Genomic DNA, 21,847 nt, shown 5'->3' on the forward strand with positions numbered 1-21,847 from the left:
AGCAAATTTTTGGATTTTTAGTAGAGACAGGGTTTCACCATGTTGTCCAGGCTGGTCTCGAACTCCTGACCTCAGGTGATCCACCCACCTCAGCTTCCCAAAGTGCTGGGATTACAGGCGTGAACCACCACACCCGGCCACAAATTTTTTAAAACTTATTTATTTATTTATTTATTTTCAGAGACAGGGTCTCGCTCTGTCATTCAAGCTGGAGTGCAATGGCATGACCATAGCTCACTGAAGCCTCAAACTTGTGGGCTCAAATGATCCACCCGTTTCAGCCTCCTGAGTAGCTAAGACTATAGGCTTGCACCAACATGTTCAGCTAATTTTAAAAATTTTATTGTAGAGACGGGGTCTCTCAATGTTGCCCAGGCTGGTTTCAAACTCCTGGCCTCAAGAGATCCTCCCACCTTGGCCTCCCAAAGTGCTGGGATTACAGGCATGAACCACCATGCCCAGCTCTCCTATTTAAAAACCTTTTATCATAAAATTTTTTCTTTGCTAAAAATTCCTCATAATCACACTTTTTAGTAATGCCTAATATTTCACTGTAGGGAATGTACCACAATTTAGCTGGTCCCCCAGCTTGTGATATTTACGTCATTTTACATTTTCATGATTAAAGATAAGGATTATCATGAGGAAAGTCTGTGGGCCTTTGCAGGACATACTGAATCAGAGTTAAGGAAAGTGACTTGGTGGTCAGAAAGATCAGAGTTCAAATCTAGGCTCTGCCTCAGTTTATCATTGTCATTGGAATCTTGGTTTCCTCCTCTGCACAAAGGGGACCCTTACAAGAGCTCTAAACTCATAGATTTCTAAAAACAACTATGTTGAGATAAAATTCACATAACATAAATCCACCCATTTGAAGCCTAAATTCAATGGTTTTTAGCCATGTACGGTTTTGGCAGGATTCAATGATGTGGAATCATCATGTGTGTGATGAATACACCAACTGTCATTACAATTAATAATTCTTTGTTCATAATTTTCATTTTTTTTAGGCTAGGTTCTTGAGAAGCATCAGTGCAGAATAAAAGCCTATAAACTTCTCAAATGTTTTGAAAGTAGGCTTGTGAAGATAGAAGGTGGCCTTCAGAGGGATTTTCAAATGTGCATTTGTTTTTTGGATTTTTGGTGTTTGGATAGAATGTGGGAGCACTGGAGCTGGTATGAAAGTGTTGGGTTATTTGCTTCAAAATATCCTCTTTCATTTCCTTTTATTGCACCACTGAATTATACTCACCCTCAAACTGCACACACAGAGTAATGAGGTGAAGTCGCTTCTCATTCACGGACCCTCCCTGCCTGGCGCCTCCCCCACAGAGTCACCAGCCTATCCCTCTTCACATCCAAGTGAGACTCCTTCAGTGAGGGTTGCAGGAGTACCATTTCCAATTGCCCATCTTAACTCAAGCCAAGCCAGTTTCATGGCGGGTGGGCAGAAATGAGAGGCAGGGGTCTCCGCCAATTCCATGGGGTGCCCACCCAACCTCCCAACAAACCACAGAAACATTCCATTTGGCCGTGGGCGGACTGACTGCAGGTTTCAGGGCTGAGTTAGTATATGGTGTCAGCCAAATCCAGGAGTGTGTTGCACCAGAGTGGTGTGTGGGTGAATCCTCAGGCAGGTGTGGGAGCAGGTTACGTGAGATGGGTGTGGGCTACGTGGTAAGGGATGAGAGGATGGTGCACAGAGGGTGGGTGGGGTCAGAGGTGGCTGAGGGTGGAGGTGAGGAATGGGGCCCCAGCAGAGGTTGGACATAGTAGTCAAACCAGTGGTTTGGAATCATTTTTGGGTCATGGCCTCCTTTGAGAATCTGATGTACGCTAAGGAAAGAATGGACACACACACAGCACAGACACATACATGCACACACACACACACACACTAACCCACAAATTCTGCACATTGTGTCAGGGGTTCCCAGAACTCAAGAAATTTGACTTGGAATTAAGAATCTCTGGTCTGGACTACTTCATAGGGACTTGTCAGAAACAAATCCTAAAGCTGCATTAAGAGCTTGAGGATATTTATGTCTTCTAGAGTGAAAGCGATTTAGAAAGGTTTGCAGGTTCAGGATTTAAATTCCAAAGTCCACTTTTTCCATTAAGGTTTTTTTTTCCTAGTTTTTATTTTGAAAAATTTCAAATTCTACCAAAAAGTTGCAAGCTCATGTACTCTTCAGCTACATTCACTAATTATCAAAAATTTCCCCCAATTCCTCCCCACTCTATGCATGCTTATGCTGTCAGAAACCCACATTTTTCTGGAGAACCATTTGAGACTAAATTGCAAATACTGGTTCTTCATCTCTACACACTTGGCATGCAACTCCTAAAATTACGGGATTCTCCTGCATAACTAAATACAATGATCATACTCACAAAATTTAACATTGATACAATATAACATTGTGTAATATACATCCTATATTCAAATTTCCCCTGGAGTACCCTTCTATTAGGTTGGTGCAAAAGTAATTGAGGTTTTCGCCATTACTTTCAATTGAATTTCAATAAGTTTTGCACCAACCCAATATGAGCTGCATTCTTTCTCCCTCCCTTCCTCCTTTCCTTTCTACTTAAAAAAAAAAAATCCAGACTCTAATTCAGAATCACACACTTCATCTAGTTATGTCTCTCGGTCTTCAGTAATCAAGAACACTAATCCAAGGTTTCGTTTGGTTTTCTTTCTCCTAGTGACATTGACATTTTTGAAGAACCCAGCTTAGCTCTTTGGCAGAATGTCGCCCAGCTTGGATTTGTCTGATGGCGCCCTTATTATTAGATTCAGGTTAAATGTTTTGGCAGGAGTACCTCATGGGGGAGGTGTCCCTTCTCGTTGCATCACATCAGAGGATTAGTTGGTTCCCTACTGATGAAAAGTTTGGACCACGGATAAGGTGGTGACCTCGTTTCCCCTTGGTAATCCCTAAGTCATTTGTGGGGTAACACTGTATTCACTGAAGGTCTCTGACTGTGGCAAATGCTGGGCGAGCTAGTGGTGAGCACCCACACTCTGTCCTTGTTCTTGTGCTGTTTTTACAAGGGAGGGGACAATAAGGAAACAAATAATGACAAGATATGCAGTTTTATGAAGGATGTGGATAGGGTGCTGAGATAGAGAAGTATCAACTGTAGAGAAAGTCATCTTTAAGGTGAGACTTGAGCTGGGGGCATGCCTGTAGTCCCAACTCCTCAGGAGGCTGAGGTGGGAGGATCGTGTAAGCCCAGGAGTTCTGGGCTGTAGTGCATAATGCCGATCAGGTGTCCACACTAAGTTTGGCATCAACTATCATGACCTCCTGGGGCTGGGGGACCACCAGATTGCCAGGTGACAAACAGCAGGTCAAAACCCCCGTGCGGATCAGTAGTGGGATCATTCCTGTGAATAGGCCACTGCACTCCAGCCTGGGCAATATAGTGAGACTCTATTTCTAAAAAAAATACTACTAATAAAGAAAAAGGCGAAACTTGAATAGGGAAAAGGAGTCACCCTTGGGAAGGTGGGGTGGAGGGGTTGGTCGTGGCTCCTAGTTAAGCTGGGAGGATGGAAGGAACCAAAAGATGGATGCGTGGTGGTCTCAGGGAGGGAGGCATGATCAGAGAAAGGCCCTGGGTCTGGGAATAATCATATTGTACACATAGTATCTTAATATTGAACACCATCCTACGTGTTTCACATGCTTTACCTTGTTTAATTCTCCTTGCAGCCCTGTGAAGTGAGTGCTATTACTAGTTTTGTGCTGTAGAATCTGTGACACAGAGAGGTTGAGTAATTGTCCTAAGGTCACACAGTTTCTAAGTAGCAGTGCTGGATAGATCTGACTCCACAGTCTGTGCTCTTAGCTGTGTCAAGGAGGAAGGCCCAGGATTTCATCTAGAAAACAGACTGTGAAAAGGGATTGGAATGAGAGCAACCTGCACTGGGTGCAGAGGTCCTGTCGATAAAGGATGCAGGATGGGAAAGGAAGACAAAGGAAGGGCCTAGAAGGTCCAAGAAGAAGGGTGTTCAGGGCTGCAAGCAACACTGGAAGCCAGGCCAGTTCAGTTGACCACCTACCCTGGTGCATCCCCAACCCCTGCTGTCCCTTCAGGTCGGATTTGCAATTCTTCTGCTCTCCCTCCTCCTAAACACAAACAGGAGATTTACACACTCAAAGTCTCTCCCCACAAATAACTAATTAATCACAAAGGGAAAAATTGTAACTTTGCAGTGGCACAACCTGGCCGACGCCAGCTTAACCAAGTGACCAAAGTGGATATTCAGGGAAGGCTCTGGAAGGGCATTTGGGGGAAGCGTGGAAAGGTTTTGTGAGGAGGACTCTGAATGACGGGGGTGGGAAGCCTTGGGGACTGAGGAGTCTACCCTAACAGGGCAGGGTCCAGAGGGGGAAGGAGGGGTATGTCTCCGGGAAAGGGAGAAGTATTGAGGTGGGAGAGGTTCTGAGATTTGAGCGAGGCCCTGGGGAGGGACTTGACAGTTTGGGTGACAGGAGGGTCAGAATAGGGTCAGTATGGGAGGTGTCGGGTGGGTAAAAGCTGGGTGAGTGCAGGGCTAGGGGTAGGGTCTCCAAGGACAGTGAAAGGGTCGGGACTCGCGGGCGAGGGCTCTAGGGTAACGGCCAGTGGAAGGGGGGCTCCTGTTGCGTGAAGTCAGGCCAGCCCGAGGGTGAGGCGATTTGGACCATCCGACCTGGGGCGACGGGAGGGCGAGGGTGCGGGAGGGTGCGGGAGGGCGCGAGGTAGGCGGCGGGGCGTGCCGGGGCGGGGCCGGGGCGGGGCCGGCACCGCCCGGCGGGTCCCCCCGCGCTCCAGGGGGCGCTGTGAGCCTGGGCGGCCCCAGGCCGGGCGGCGGCCGCTCCCAGCGAGCGCGGCCCCTTTTCCGGGTTTCCTCCGCCTCCTCCTCTCCTCCTTCTTCTCCGCTGCCGCCGCCGCTGCCTTTCGGCTACTGCTGTGCCGCCACTGCTGCCGCTCTCCTGGGGCCGCGGAGCCGAGCGGGAGATCTGCCGTGACTCCAGAGCGCCACCGCCTCACGCCGCCCCCAGCTGCCCAGGCCGGGCTGGCTCGGCCGGAGTGCCCCTGGTGCCTCTCAGCCCGCTCGCCCGCAATTGGCCTGGCGCGGCCGCCTGCCAGCGTGCCCCTCCCTCTCAGTGCCTGGTGCCTGCTGCCCCGCCTGCCGCCCCAGCTCTCAAGTCATGCTTGCTGCCACTCTCTGCGCTCGCCGCCCCCGGTCCTTGCCTGGCCATGCCCGGCCCGGCCGCGGGCAGCAGGGCCCGGGTCTACGCCGAGGTGAACAGCCTGAGGAGCCGCGAGTACTGGGACTACGAGGCTCACGTCCCGAGCTGGGGGTAAAGCCGCCGCCGCCCCCCGCCGGGCCCGCTGACCCCTGCCCCCGCCCGGCCACCCCCTGCGAACCGCACTCGGGCCCGGTGGTGTCTCCCGCCGACCCCTCCGCGGGCCCGCAGGGAGGCAGAGGTCCAGCTCTCGCACATGTCCTCGTCTTCCTCTTCCCTCCCCTTGTCCCTTTCTCCCCGGTTTGCGCACCTCTTTCCCCCAAGGAATGCTTTTTTACTCGGGGAGAAGTGTGGGGTCCAGGGATCGACGCCGGGTGGAAGTGAGGGAGTAGCCCTTCCTCACGCTTCTGGGTTTCCACTGGGGTGGGAAGTCAACAGCTGTCCTTTGGAGCTATTAAAATTCCCTGCCTTTTCGGTTTTCTGAGATGAGGTGGTGGGAGGAAATTTCTTAAAGACGTCCAGATTTTTAAAGCAGGCACTGTTTACCCTCAGGGTGTGAAACGGGAAGCAGGTGCTGCGGAGCCGCGGGGCACAGGGGGCACCCTCTAGGCCTTCAGGACGGGTGCTTTGCTCACCCCTCTGGATTGGCTCAGAGCGTTGCCTTCCTGCCCCATCTTTCCAAGTTAGGAGAGACCAATTAGGTTAGGAGCTCTGCAGAGTGAAGGGAGCCAAGATTACGTCGTGGCTTTCATTTAGGGAATGAGTTGTGACGTGATGTATAGACACTTCCAAGTGTTTGCCTGTTGGAAGCGGCTGAGTGACGTATACAGCGAGCATAGGCTTGCTTAGATTAACCCCCAGTCCTGGCATTTATGTGTGTGTCTTCCTTTTACAGTAATCAAGATGATTACCAACTGGTTCGAAAACTTGGTCGGGGAAAATATAGTGAAGTATTTGAGGCCATTAACATCACCAACAATGAGAGAGTGGTTGTAAAAATCCTCAAGGTGAGTGTCCTATGAGTGGTATGTAACATTTTTCCCCCCACAGGGCAGAAGGTCGTAAGCTACCCCAGTCACGTTCTAGAATGGGCAATGCAAGCTTGAATTTAATTTAATTTATTTATTTAGAGTCAGAGTCTCACTCTGTCACCCAGGCTGGAGTGCAGATCATAGTTCACTGCAGCCTTCAACTCCTGAGCTCAAGTGATCCTCCCATCTCACCCAAGTAGCTGAGACTACAGGTGCATGCCACTACGCCCAGTTATTTTTAAAATTTTTTTGTAGAGTCAGGGTCTGGTCAAGTTGCCCAGGCTGGTCTTAAACTCCTGAGCTCAAGCAGTCCTCCAAAAGGACTCCTTGCAGGCCTCCTAAAATTGCTGGGTTTACAGGCATAAGCCGCTGTGCCCAGCCCACGCTCAGATTTTATTTATCTGATGTCCCTTCATTACTTCTTTTTCCACCCCATTTTCCTGTGAACTTTCAAGAAAATGTGCAGACTGGTCACAGATCTTAGTTCAAATCTAAGTTCAGGAAGGTGTTTGTTCTAAAAAGTAAATTGCCTAAAGCAAAAATTCCTAAAGGGCTCCATTTGTTAGAAAATAAATAGGTATTCAAAAGACAGGAAAGCCATTCTCAATTTAAGGGCTCCCTGAGCACTGTGTTTGTTAGTCTTGGTGCATGCTCTCCGTTGTTCCAGAAAGAAAGTTGGAAAAAATTGGAGCGACTTCAGAAATGTATGTCAAACCCAAGTGGAAGGAAATTCCTTAGCAGATAATCACTTGCTTTTTTTTTTCCTTTGGCAGTAAAGTTTCAGGTGGGATGGATATAGTGCGCCAGTAGTGCTGAGAAGCCTTGTTGGGAAGCCAGAGAGCCATTGTTGCTTATCAGCTAGTAAAAATGTAGAAGAATTCACGTATAATTACTAAAGCAATAATTGGAACAAAACGATTTTAATATATGGTTTAGCAATCAGTTTGATAATGATATGTCTTTTGTTATCTCTTCCATGAAGATGATTTTAATGAGCATGAAGGGTCGGCTAAATTTTCCTTCTGGTAACAGATTAATTGTATAGCTTTAATAATGTTTTATAGGCTATAGTAAAAAGTAGTTCTTAGAATCTGTGATGGGTCTTCGTTATTGCCAGATCATTTCATGTGGATACATGTCATTTAGTGAGAGATTGAGAAGACGGAAGAGTGACGTAAGCACTTTGCATACATGTGATTTCCAGTGTGGCCCTTTTGCAGAGGTTCTGTGGACTAAGAATGTGGAATTGAAAAGCTGTTTCTGTGTGTTAGAGCAGCTGTGTAGGTAATCACTGTTTAAAGTGAGGGGTCAGGCTTATGCTTTCTGGTAATCTTTCAGAAAAAATGATTAACTCCATCACTCAAAACATCCTAGCCTAGTGATGAAGAAGCAGAATTGCAGTAAAGAGAAATAGACAGTTACTTGTGTTCTCAGACACACTGGGGATGAGAAGTGAGGAATTGATGTTGAAGATACTGAGTGTGACTCCTCTCTTCCCTAAATATGTATTGCATTTATGAAGTCACAGGTTTTTTTTTTTTTTAAGTCACAGGGAAATTACCTTAAAAAACCATACATTAGCTTTATATATATAAGCATAAGTTTTTAATAAGCTGCTTCAAATCTAAGAAATAAGCGAGGCGTAAATTGAAATTAGGAATATCCACATTCCACTGCTGTATATTCAGAAGAATGAATTGCTGACTCTAAAGCAATTCTGGAAAAATGTCTGAACTTTTGTGCTATGGCAGCATTTTTAGAATAAGTGTACGATTTTCTGTGGTGCTTTTTTTTTTTTTGAAAGGAACAGCATTCAGGTGTATGTATAAATCCCAGCATGTTCATTTAGGAGAGCATCACATTGCTGCTTCATCATCTGAAGAGCTTCATAGGCTCTAGCTTTCTCCTACTCTAAAGATTCTCGGCAGATGTTAGGAAACCCAGTATGTAAGCTGCTGCAGGTTATCTTTACAAATGGGAGACCTAGGCCCAAAGAAACTTACCTAATGTCATTATGTTGAATGACCATTAGCCAGAACTCCTGTTTCCTATTTCTTCATATTTCTTACTGTTCATTTTAGCATTGGATTGTAGGATCTGAACGTTGAGCACAGAAACAGGTACCAGTGTCCTGGAATCAGACTTGGGAGGCCCCTAGTTAATGAAATGTTTCTTGTTTCTTCTTGACATTGTTTGTTTTCACAGTGCAGCCTAAACCACTAGTGAAATTACACTCACTTATTTATGTTTTTTAAAGCCCGGTGGCATTTCTATCCAGATTTTGTTCCTGTCTGAAGGATGGGGTAATACATCACTAATGGCATTATTGTGGTTTTGTTGTTTTGTGAATTAAAAGTATTACTTTTTAAAAAGAACAGGATCTTCAGCCAAAGTTGTGTTTCTTTATTCAAATAAGTTGAAGTTATGACTAATAGCTACTATTGTGGTGCTTGGTCATAGGAAATTAGGTCCTTAACGGAGTACCAGTTGCTCTTAACTTGGAAGAATTTAGAACAGCCTTCCTTTTTGTATAAGCCTGCTGTATTTTAGCTGCAGGATTGTATTATGCACATAGTGACCAAGATAGAGGGTGCCTTTCTTGAGGACAAGCGGTCTTACTTTTGTAGTTTCATATCAGTTCTTTCCTATGTGTGAGAATGGGTAAATGATGAGTGACTACAGAGGAATTTTATATCGTTTAATTTGCGTTGGTAGATTTCCAGGTATTGATCAAAAATGAGCTACTAAGAAGTTTTAGGAATTTAGAAACTGGTGAGCAAAATTTTACTGTCTATCCCCAAGTGGTATTCTGTGGCTAAAATCTTAAAACTTTCCAATCAATGGAGAGGTTGTATCTTTTTTTGACAAATTGTTTTGAGGAGAAGAGAGAAAAAGGAGGAGGAAAATGGTAAGGGTTTATATGGCTGGGCAGAAAGCTACATTAGTGTCAGAAGTTTCATCTTTTGATTTTGAAAAATCAATTCTTCATTTCCTTTGTAGTACCTCTTAGAAAAGTGTACACAGAAGTAAAAGTGGCCACTTTTGACAACTTTTAGAATTTTATGAACACTGCCTGTGTGTGTAGATTTCAGTACCTCCTGGGGTCCTTGGGATCTTTCAAATTAAACTATTTCTTGAATAAAAGTTAAGAGCAACACTGTTTTTAAAAACAGATAGCATTTCGAACCAGTGCTAAAATGACTTGGAAATTCCCATATAAGGCTTCCTCTTAGTAGTCTTATTTTATAAACAGATTGACTATCCATTTCCCCCCAGATATTAATCCTTTAGCTTTAAACAAAGGATGGTGGTATTAAATTTTGCTCCTTAAGCATGTTTAGCATATTTGCAGATATTTTTTAAGTTTTGTGTTGTAAGTAGGTAGTGTTAAAAGGATGGGCGTTGGTTATACATCTTTGTTAATAGCTTCATCGTGAGCTGGTGATCTTTATGTTATGTCAGAATGGTGCTTTCTTCTTTATTTCTAGCTTCTCCTGTGGTAAGTTTTTTACCCTTTTGAATTTAGGCATGTGTATGAAGACATCTTCCTGAAACAACACATTAGTGGTATTTATCTAAATTTTTGGTACATTCTAATTTTCACTAATGTCTCATGGTATAAAAGTAGTGAAAACAGTATTACTGTAAGTATTGCTAACATTCAAAATAATGTTAAAAATTGTATGTGAACTAGGCTATTTCCAACATTGTGGTGGGGAGTCACAGATTAAGAGTGTAGTTAACCGGTGTCAAACAGAATCACAGAATGCGGGTGCTTAGAAACCGTTAGAACCCAGGCCCTTTTTACAAATCAACCAAGACCCAGAGAAAGGATTTATATGCTCAGCGTCATGTAGTCACAGGGTGGAAGCACTCGGTGTAGGACCCGTATACCTGTCCTGAAGTCTCGGCAGGTGCGAGGAGCATAATTAGGACATTTGCTGGATGTTTGACTTTGTGATGTACTGATCTGTACTGGAAGAATTGAGGAACACTCACCAAGAGTCAAATGAAGTTAATTCGTTTCTAATGATTTTTGGAGTAATTTTTCTCAAAGGAAGTATTTGACTTTGGTAAGTTGCTAGTTGAAGTGTGGAATCCAAGAGTCCTAGAGGGCTGTAGGGACCCAGGCAGGGGTTCTCTATGATTAGTATCCACATCAGCATGTTTAATGCTTAAATGAAATGCTGCTTTATTCTCTCAAAGCATCAATAAGGAGTATTTTTATGCTTTTTTTAACCCATAGAGTTCCTCCAAGTCTCAGCATGATCACTTGGCAGATTTGGGGATTAATAGTTTTGTCCCTTTAATACAGGAGTTTATTTGAGAACAAACCACGTGTGAAAAGAGTATCTTGATATAGTGTGCCCATTTTCATGTATAAAGCAGGGCTCCAGATAGTTTCTAGAGTTTAATTTCAGGATCTGCCATCTCATAATCAGGGTGGTATAGTGTAAGAAGTGCTATAAATGAGAGGGCAGAAGGCTTGAGTTCAAAAACTAGTTTCTTCATTGATACCACTTGACTGTTTTCTCATCTATGAAATAAGCATACATTTCCTGCTTAAGTCACAGGGTTGTCAGGAAAGTCAGATAAACTGTAGACAGATGGGTAGAGAGATTGATTATCATGTTTTAGTAATCTACAAAATGCTTCTTTCCTGAGAGAGTATGGCCTAGAAGTGGTCTGCCTGGTGTCAGGTGTTAGTTCCAACTGTAGACACTCTATAACATCGAACAGTTACTTAAGTTCTCTGTGCCTCAGTGTCCTTCCTCAAGTAAAAAATGTTACTAGTGCTCATCTAAGAGGATTAAATGTGCTTAAAACAGTGCCTGGCCTGAGAGATAAATAAAGTGTAGTAATAACAATATTACATTTGGGCAATGCGAATGATTTTTAGAGGCAGAACCAGTAGTAGAAAGGGTTGCAGTGTTCTCTTGATGAGATTCAAAGGGTCTGCTCTATGCCTTGCCTTTAAAAAAAAAAAAATGCTGGGCGCGGTGACTCACGCCTGTAATCCCAGCACTTTGGGAGGCCGAGGCAGGCGGATCACGAGGTCAGGAGATTGAGACCATCCTGGCTAACATGGTGAGACCCCGTCTCTACTAAAAATACAAAAAATTAGCCGGGCGTGTTGGCAGGCGCCTGTAGTCCCAGCTACTCGGGAGGCTGAGGCAGGAGAATGGCATGAACTCAGGAGGCAGAGCTTGCAGTGAGCTAAGATTGCGCCACTGCACTCCAGCCTGGGCGACAGTGCGAGACTCCATCTCAAAATAATAAATAAATAAATAAATAAATAGTGTTAAAATATATGTAACATAGGCTAGGCGCGGTGCCTCACGCCTGTAATCCCAGCACTTTGGGAGGCCGAGGCAGGCGGATCACCTGAGGTCAGGAGTTCAAGACCAGCCTGGCCAACCTGGTGAAACTCTGCCTCTACTAAAAATACAAAAAATTAGCTGGGCATGGTGGCAGGCGCCTGTAATCCCAGCTACTCAGGAGGCTGAGGCAGGAGAATCGCTTTAACCCAGGAGGCAGAGGTTGCAGTAAGCCAAGATTGCACCATTGCACTCCAGCCTGGGCAATAAGAGCGAAACTCATCTAAAAAATAATAAAATAAAATAACATAATACTTACCATCTTAACCATTCTTAAGTGTACAGTTCAATGGGTAATGTTGTGCAGCCATCACTACCATCCATCTCTATAACTCGTTTAGTCTTGTAAAATGGAAACTCTGTATCCATTAAACAATAACTAGCCATTTCTCCCTCCCCATTTCCTGGCAACAACCATTTTACTGTTTCTATGAATTTGACTACTCCAAGTACCTCATATAAGTGGAATTGTACAGTATTTATCCTTTTGTGACTGGATTATTTTGCACAGCATTATGTCCTCCAGGTTTATCACTGTTGCATGCGTCAGAATTTCCTTCCATTTTAAGGCTACGTCATTTTCCATTGTATGTATATAGCACATTTTGTTAGCCGTTCACCATCAGTGGATGGGTTGCTTCCATGTTTTAGCTATTGTGAATAATGCTGCTTTGAACGTGAGTGTACAGATACCTCCTGAAGACCCTGCTTCACTTCTTTTGGGTATAGACCCAGAAGTGGAATTGCTGGATCACAAGGTAATTCTATATTTAATGTTTTGAGGAACTTTCCAGAGTGGCTATACCATTTTACATTCTGACTGCAGTGTACAAGTTTGACTGTTTCTCCATATCCTTGCCAACACTTCTTTTCTGGTTTTTTTTGATAGCAGCCGTCCTGACTTGTGTGAGGTGGTATCTGATTATCATTTTGATTTTATGCCTTGCCTTTTTTAATAATTTTTTTAACTCCTGAGAATAAACAATTACCCTCAAGGAGTAGATCATGTAATTGGGATGATGAAACTTGAAAGATGAGAGGAAAAGTTTTCTGTGATGAGATAACATTGCTCAGATAATGTTTTTATTTAGGTCAAGTGCAGTGGGTTTTAGGGATGCCACCAGGGTAGTTGAACTTTCTTTTTACTCTGTCCTTCTACATTCCTGGCAACCATTGTTCTTTGCAGGTGATGAAATTCATATCATAGTGGAGCAGTTGTTAGTTTGGTAGTAGAGTAAAAGTAACCCCAAATTTGAGAGTTAGGAGCTGTTGATAAAGTCCTGCCTGTCTTGAATTTGTTAGTTCAGTTGTTCTTTTTTTCACCAATTTGTCTACTAGACTTCGAGTTAAAAAAAATTTTGTTTTATTAGTTTGGACAATAGCTAAACTGATTGACTTTGAATCTTTTAAACAGATAGTCTCTGAACTGGAATAAATGAACCCCAGATGGAGACTTTCTCTAGCACGCAGAGTGAAATTGTGAGATCGTTGTAGAAATACATGTATTTTCTACATTTTGTGTAACTGGTGGTAAATGGCTACAGGCTCTGGACAGGAGAATCAAAGCATCCTTATTTCTGTAAAACTCGGTTTATTTTCCTTAGGATACCAACAATCCTCCCTCATAAATCCTAACTTTTTATCTCTGATTCACATTAAAAGGATCACTTTCAGCTCCTCAGAGCTCATTGATTTAGTTTTTCAAGCGTCTTTCCAGTTCAGAGGAATAAACTGAAGCTGAAGGGATCTACCTGTAGCTGAGTTTTTGATGGTTTGGAGGGAAGTGTCCTGGACTGTGGGTCGGTCACCTTTCTTTTTTATCATCTCTTGGTCTTTTGTCAGCTTGTGAGGACTCTAGCTGCCTTTGTGACTTGGGACTCCTATGTGCCACCTTCAGAGTTGCCCTGCTATTCCCAGTCTCTAGTTTGGGAAGTTTAAGTTAGATACCTGGTGGGCAACAAAATATGCTTCAGTTGCTATGCAAGATACCTTTAGATGTATTGATAGATAGGTTCATCTTAACTGGGCTGTCCAGGCCTGAGCCGTTGCTTAATAACGGGAGAGCAATGCAAGACTTTACATGGGGCAGTGTCATAAAGGCAACTAATGGGTTGTCCCTGTAAGCAGTTAGGAGTACTGTTAGGAGTAGAAGAGGTTTTTGGTGGATATAGGCTTCTGGTTGCGGGTTTTTTTCTCTCTGTTACCACTCTCGCAGATCTATAGCTACTTTCCAGTATTGGATGACAAATCTAGAATTTTCTTACATTGAAAGGCATTGACTAAACTGGTAGCATTGGCTGAATTTTTAAGTATAAGATAACCAGCTTTGGCCAGGCGCAGTCGCTCACACCTGTAATCCCAGCACTTTGGGAGGCTAAGGCAGGTGGATCACCTGAGGTCAGGAGTTCGAGATCAGCCTGGCCAACATGGTGAAACCCTATCTCTACTAAAAATACAAAAAAATTAGCTGGGCGTGGTGGCGTGCACTTGTAGTACTTGGAAGGCTGAGGCAGGAGAATTGTTTGAACTTGGGAGGCGGAGGTTGCAGTGAGCTGAGATTGTGCCATTGCGCTCCAGCCTGGGCCACGGAGTGAGACCCCGTCTCAAAGAAAAAGTCAGTTTTTATTTTTCTTTTAACTTCTTAACATAATTTCGGACTTAAAAAAAGTTGCAGGAATTCCCATATCTGTTTCACCCAGACTCCTCAAATGTTAACATTTGCTTTATCCTTCTCTTTCTCATATATACACACATATGTACATACATACATACATATATGTACATATATACACCTATATAATAACATTTATGTTATGTATATTTTCCTGAAGTGCTTGAGAGTAAATCGTAGACATCCCTAAATACTTCAGTATGCATTTCCTAAAAATAAAGAGTTTCTTACATAACCCTACAATGCCATATTAAAAAATTAGAAGGTAGGCTGGGCGCGGTGGCTCAAGCCTGTAATCCCAGCACTTTGGGAGGCCGAGACGGGCGGATCACGAGGTCAGGAGATCGAGACCATCCTGGCTAACACGGTGAAACCCCGTCTCTACTAAAAAATACAAAAAATTAGCCGGGCGAGCTGGCGGGCGCCTGTAGTCCCAGCTACTCGGGAGGCTGAGGCAGGAGAATGGCGTGAACCCGGGAGGCGGAGCTTGCAGTAAGCTGAGATCTGGCCACTGCACTCCAGCCTGGGCGACAGAGCGAGACTCCGTCTCAAAAAAAAAAAAAAAAGAAGGTAACCATTGATGCAATGCTATTAGGTAATCTACAGCTCTCATTCACATTTGCCAGTTATCTTTATAACGTTCTTTATAGCAAAGGAAAATCCCAGATTATATGATTATATTCAGTTGTAGTCATGTGTTATATTCAGTTGTCAAATTTTAAAAGTCTGGAACAATTGCGCAGCTTGTTTCATGACATTGACATATTTGAATCTTTCAGCCTGGTTATTTTGTAGTGTGTCCTTCCCTGGCTATTTTTTAATCGGATTGTACAGTGCTTTTTTTCCCCAAAGTTTCGAGCTCCCTTGTTAATGAAAAAGGGACTAAGGAATAAGGTTGCTAAGTGGAGTCAGGGAACATGCACAGCAGCCTCATCTGCTCTCCTGGGAACCCTGGCACAGCGGGCGGAGAGTGGGTATCATCATGGCAGCTAGCTCACAAGGACGCAGCAAGAGCCCAGCCTAGCCTCTCAGTTAAGCCCCTTGTTACAGGTGATGCAAGTGCTCTGAGTTTCATAGTCCTTTCCTTCTCTGTTTTGTTATGTGTTCAAAGCTGTATCTTAGTGACCAACAAAAGATGAAGGTTTCTTTGGCATGTGTGTATGTTATATTTTCCCCCTCCCCTCTCCTTCCCCACCCCACACACAGGCAAAAGAAGTCTTGCTTTATTATTTCTTGGCAAATCCATTGGCCTCTCTTTGCCTCTGCTATTATAACAGTGTCTCAATGATAAAATACTCTTTTTCCTTAGTTACGTTTCTCCCGTTGGCCACACTTGGGAAACAAAAGCACTGTGGCAAGAGTATAGCATGCAGTCAGACTGCCCAGCTTCCAGCTTTGATTCCTGCCTCACTCTGCCATAAGCTGTGTGATCTTGGGCAGATAGCTCAACTCTGCTACTTAGGGACTTTGTGAGAATTCATAATGACTTATTAAATAATAAATTACTAAAAATATGAAAATAACACTATCATTTATTAGGTGCTTACTGTGTTCCAGTCACCATTCTGAGTGCCTTATAAAGCATACTTGATTATGATAGACTTACTTTTTCAGAACCGCTTCTATTCTTCCTCAAACTCTTTAGCTCATTTAAGACAAGGAGTAATATGTGTAATGAGAGTAATTATTTTTAAAACTTTTAATCTTTCCAGCAGACTGAAAAGTTAGATAGAAGTGTTCAGTCACTGTTGTATCAGATTGATTTCTCCTTTCCTGATTCGACATCTCTTTCTTCAGGAATGGGATCTGTTGGGAAACATTAACTGGCTCTGTGCTGATTTCAGATTCTAGATATTAAGGAAATGGGAGTGGTGACAGGAAATGAGAGCCAGCAGCTGGGAAGCAAGTTTGTAACCTGATGTCAGTGAACTGGTCTTTCACTCCTGAAAGACAAAATTACATGTAACTCATTGGAAGAGCAGGTGTCTCACCATTTTGTTTTGGTTTTTCCATTTGTGAGTGCATGATATACAGCTGTTCAGAGCTATATTTTCCACTTGGCAGCTATCTAGTAAGCAGAAGTTTTATTTTTGAAGTGTGATACGGGTATTCAAAATTTTTAAGTGCCCTCAATATAACTACTTAAAGATCTTGAGACATAAGCTGTATGGGTCTGTAAATTAACCTAATGTTAAAGGTTCTTACAGGCAAGCCCGTTCTATGTCAGTTTTTTCTCTTCGAATTTAGGCACGCTCTTTAACACAACAGAGTGTACAAGATAGCATACTGTCCATCTTATTGGCTAACGTTTTAAAGTTTTATTTACTAACTTCAAAAGGAGTCTCACTTCTGATTACTCTTGTGTATTTAAGCCAGTGAAGAAAAAGAAGATAAAACGAGAGGTTAAGATTCTGGAGAACCTTCGTGGTGGAACAAATATCATTAAGCTGATTGACACTGTAAAGGACCCTGTGGTAGGTGCCAAATGGTTGGGGGAGTATACTAGTAGACCGGGGTGTGGATATGGGGGTTGTTTAACACGCAGAACCTCATGTAATGATACAGTGGGGATGGTGGTGTTTGTCTTAACTACTGACTGATTTGAAAACCAGAAAAAAATCATGGTGGCCCAGTGATAAAACAGCTACAACCACTGCGATGGAACCTGAAAGTGTACAGAGAAAAATCCCTTTTCTGGGTTTGTACTTCAGTGTTTTGATTCAGCCCACAAATGTTTGTTGAATGTCTCCTTTAAGGCCCAGCCTCTCTCCAGTTTTGAAAGTGCATTACTGCCAATTTGTGTTACTCTACCTCACTTAAGTAAGCGTGACATTTGAAAATCTGGGTTTACACAAGGAGAATGAACATCTCCACGTGGACACCTGGCATAAAGGCCTGAGGAGGTCCCAGCTCCACTGACCCTTTGAAGAAGTCGTCGTCTTTCCCTTAATTCAGCATGTGTCATTAGGGCTCACGTCGCATATGTAGATAGACTAAAATATTTTTGTTAATGCTTAGTTTTTAGTCATTTTAAATGTACTGTTTAATTTTGTTTTCTCTCCCTAGGGAGTAACTTAACCTTAGGTGTTTCTGATTAGCTAAGGTTGGAGGCACCTCACCTTCCCACTTTCGTACCCCTTCTTGTCCCATTGCTGTTCTCCACCTGCTCTACCTCAGATATTTCCCTGTTCTCTTCCTTTGATAGTTTTGTTTATTAAAGAAATAGGGTTTTTTTCCTGGCTGCTAAAGACATCCTCGTAATAATATAGTAGCTAACATGCATTGAGTGCTTACTATGTGCTGGGCATATTCCAAGTGCCCAACTGTGTCATGTCACTCAGTCCTCACAATAGTCCATTGGGTTGGGTACCATGAGAAAATCGTAGTTTGCAGAGGTTAGAAGATTCACTCAAGATTACACAGTATTGTTGAAGCATAAGGAAAGTTTTTCCTTCTGGACCCTGAGAAGACTGAGAAGGGAAGGGATTGTTGTATGCCAGATTGTAACTAATTGGCCTTTAAGATATATCCTGTCCTTTTAGCACAGATTGATTTTATAATGACTAGTTCTGGCCTGCCTCCTGTTTGAAAATGGGCTGCATTGGAAATGAGTACCCATTGAAAAATGAGCACCATGTAAAAATAGGAATTTCAGAATAATTTTTAAAATGTGAGTTAGTATGTGGTATACCAGGAGCATCTTTGTTTTGCTTTTTCTTTTTCAAGTTAGCGGAACTTAGTGCTACATCTTATTATTTTTGTAATTTGTTAAAGTATGTGTATGTTTTACGTGATAATGTAAGACAAGTAAATTGAAGTTGACAAAAATCAATAGGGACCCCTTGTCTATTAGAAGGTCAGGCTTACTTCACAGCCTGTAGAGAGATGTGGTAATATTGATGAAACCCTTACAGTTTCGGGCTGGTGAAGAATTTTTAATCATGGCTGCTACTGGGGCTGCTGTTTGGACTCTGAGTTGTCCTCGCAGAGATCTGCATGCTGCCCTGTGGCCTGTTTCCTAGGTAACTTTCACATGGTTCTTGAGCAAAAGATTGCTAGATGATTTTTTTTTTCTATAACTCCTTAAGTCCCTACTTTCTCCCAATTTTGAAAGCTTCTTAACTGCCAATTAGCGTTATTTTACTTCAATTAAGGAATCCTGTTATTTGAAAATCTAGATTTATACAAGCTAATATTTAACATTTTTGTACTCATTGGATTAAAGATTATAGTACTTTAAAAATAATCGATTATATATGAGTTTTTAGGAACAGGTCTGCTTGATAAGATGAGACCATCTGTAATGGTCTCTAGCCAAGGCAATAATATTATGGTGTAGCTTATTGATCATATCATGGATGGTTATATTTTCCTTTTGGTCCCCCAAAAGACCTATGATACATTCCCACAACCTGTGATAATTCTGTCAAGTGCAATTCTGGCTTGCTCAACTAAGATGAAAATGTGTCACTTTTTTTGTATATAGTTGGCAAACTGGAACACTCCAGGGTATAAATCCTCACATAACCATTGAAGATTGGTTAAGGCCATTGGTAGGTTATTCAGAGAATACATTCCTCTTAAAACTTTTTATTATGAAATTTTCAACTGTTTTCAAAAGTAAATGCATAATGTGATGAACCTTCCTTTACACATGACCCAGCTTTAGCAGTTAATCAGCTGTGGCCAACCTTATTTCATCTATACTCCCACCACTTCCCACCTCCCACTATCCCCAGTTATTTTGAAGCAAATTCCAGACATCATAAAATTTCAAGAGAATACTTTTCTTGACAGGCTGTCCCTGATGAGTGAATCCCTTTGTTATCTGAGTAGGATTTGGGGATGGGCCATTTTGGCAGAAGCAGATTACATTGATTATTGTTTGGGTACTTAAAAAGCATTAATATTCTCTTTTACAGTCAAAGACACCAGCTTTGGTATTTGAATATATCAATAATACAGATTTTAAGGTGCGTATACTTTTCTTTCTGGCATGGGGTTAACGGGGTGAGGGGGAGGTGGTGATAAATATTGTGTACTCCAGAACCCAAGGGACAGGGCTGTCATTGATGAGAGGAGGAGATAACAAATTGGGTTCCTTAAAGCATGAGTGCAGGATGCAGAAAGTGGCTAGGGTTCTTGCATTAGGTGAAATTACTCATCACCCTTTGCCTTGCTTACTCCAGGAGTAGCTGCTTAGCTGGGTCTAAGCTCGTGCCTCATCTGTAACACTCTTGTTTTAGACAGCATAGCTTTAGTTGTATGTTAACTTTGACTTTTGTACAAAATCTTACTTTGCCGAGAGGAAGGGATAGACAGATACAAGGCTCTTGTGAAAAGAAGCAATGCATTGGATTCAGTGCTGTCAGATAGCGAGTGTGTGTGTGCACGTGACGTACAAATAAATGATTCAGGAAAACCAGACTCAGTGCTTTAGAAGAGCCCTATCTGGGTTTTTTACATTTTCTTATAATGTAAATTATTTTAGACATTGAAGTGTTCTTTTAAAATCATGGTTTTAAACTGGTTTTTCACAAATTTTATAATTTCAAGATTTTGGGGGTTAGGCATACTAGACATGGTGGAAACCCCTTTTTAGCACGTAATTTAAAAACCAATATACAGACAAAATAGTAGCGTTGATTTTCAGGGGCATTTGGAGGACTTGTAGTTGATTGTAACTCTGTCAGTGAGTAAGAGACTTGTGATTTTGTTGTTACAGGAGCTAGAGACAAAACTAAATCAGCAGTTGAAAGATGTTGGTATCAGGAGGGATGGTTCTGGGTGAGAGTAAGAGAACCTATTCTCACACCTAAATTTTTTTTTTTTTTTTTTTTTTGAGACGGAGTTTCGCTCTTGTTGCCCAGCCTGGTGCGATCTCGGCTCACTGCAACCTCTGCCTCCCGCGTTCAAGCGATTCTCCTGCCTCAGCCTCCCGAGTAGCTAAGACTGCAGGCATGCACTGCCACCCCCAGCAATTTTTTTTTTTTTTGTATTATTAGTAGAGACGGGGTTTCACCGTGTTGGCCAGGCTAGTCTCGAACTCCTGACCTCAGGTGATCCACCCACCTCTGCCTCCCAAAGGGCTGGGATTATAGGTGTGAGCCACTGTCCCGCCCAGCCTAATTTTTCTTTATCACTCTAAAATGACTAAAACAAGGTTAGTGAAAAGTAAGCAAAAGAAGATATTTTGACCTACAAAACAAGGAAGTTTTTTGTGTAGTATATAGCACTTCCCACATGTGACAGATTTTCTTGTTAATATGATTCCTCACAGGTGAAATTAGCAGTGAACTCTAAAGAACAGGGTGTAAATTTTTTCATTCAGCAGCATAACAGCGCTTAGCTGGTATGGTACTATGCCGATATGTGTAGCTGATCCTATGAATCACCCACATTTATCCTGGTATATGTGAATGAGAATGTGTGTGCATGTCTTAGAAAACCAGATAGTCTTTAGTGAAACCAAGTATTTTCCTAATGTAAAAATTGAAAGGCTTATGTGAATGGAACTTCATAGTGTAATTCCCAAAGTTTTAAATGCCTGTGCCTCGTTAATGAGTTTTTACCAATTGTCTAGCTACACGTGTAAAATTTCACCTCAGCGTTTTGTGGTTTTTTTGTTGTTGTTTTTTTTTGAGACGGAGCCTTACTCTGTCACCCAGACTAGAGTGCAGTAGTGCAATCTCGGCTCACTGCAGCCTCAGTCTCCCAAGTTCAATCAATTCTCCTGCCTCAGCCTCCTGAGTAGTTGGGACTACAGGCGTGCACCACCACGCCCAGCTAATTTTTTTTTTTTTTTTTCCGTATTTTTAGTAGAGACGGGGTTTCGCCATGTTAGCCAGGATGGTCTCAATCTCCTTACCTCGTGATCCACCCACCTCAGCCTCCCAAAGTGCTGGGATTACAGGCGTGAGCCACCGCGCCCAGCCCATTTTCTGTTTCTTGAAGTGGCATCTGCTCTGTTGAGTTAACAACTGCTGAAGATCAGTTAGTGGGAATTCTGATTTCTTAGAGAAATTCTCTCTCGGGTCTTAACCCTCAAAGGGGATGTTTCATACATTCTCTTGTAGCTTTCTTTAAAGAGATTACGGGAAATTAATGTTTTTTTGAGGCTTGCATGTCTGAAATCATTTTTATTTTGTCCTACCAATTAATGTATTTGCTAGAGTATAGAATTGTAGGTTCTAATTCATAATGTCCTCGATTTGGAAGAGATTGTTCCAGTATTACCACTGAAGCCATTCTGGTTTCATCTTATGTGATGGTTTTGTTTTTGTTTTTTTCCTCTGGAAGCTTTTAGGATTTTCTCATTTCCAGTCTTCTGAAATTTCACGATGACGTGCTTTCATATGGGTCCTTTTTATCTTTTGTTCTGCATACTTGCTGGGCTTTTTCCCCTGTGTTTTGGAAAAAATATTTTTAATGTTCTTTGATTTTTCTCCCCTTTCTTCTTTGTTCTCACTTTCCAGAACTCATTCAAATGTTAGACTTCACATCTTACAGCTCCATTTTGGT

At 42.5% G+C, this 21,847-nt stretch overlaps 1 protein-coding gene across 3 annotated transcripts in view; it reads left to right on the forward strand.

The window, feature by feature from the left end:
* Window positions 1-4,920: 4,920 nt before the first annotated feature.
* Window positions 4,921-21,847, forward strand: part of CSNK2A2 (casein kinase 2 alpha 2) — a 40,388-nt gene continuing 23,461 nt past the window's right edge. The window contains exons 1-4 of one of the 3 annotated variants that reach the window (XM_003916964.4): window positions 4,921-5,360; window positions 6,142-6,253; window positions 16,699-16,800; window positions 19,249-19,299. In XM_003916964.4, the coding sequence (XP_003917013.1) occupies window positions 5,257-5,360; window positions 6,142-6,253; window positions 16,699-16,800; window positions 19,249-19,299 (369 nt within the window). In that variant the 5' untranslated portion in view covers window positions 4,921-5,256. The remainder of the gene's footprint in view (window positions 5,361-6,141; window positions 6,254-16,698; window positions 16,801-19,248; window positions 19,300-21,847) is intronic. The other 2 variants (XM_031658189.1, XM_009196550.3) reach the window with 2 other exon arrangements.

This window comes from Papio anubis, chromosome 18, assembly GCF_008728515.1.
Source record: "Papio anubis isolate 15944 chromosome 18, Panubis1.0, whole genome shotgun sequence".
Classification (NCBI taxonomy): Eukaryota; Metazoa; Chordata; class Mammalia; order Primates; family Cercopithecidae; genus Papio; species Papio anubis.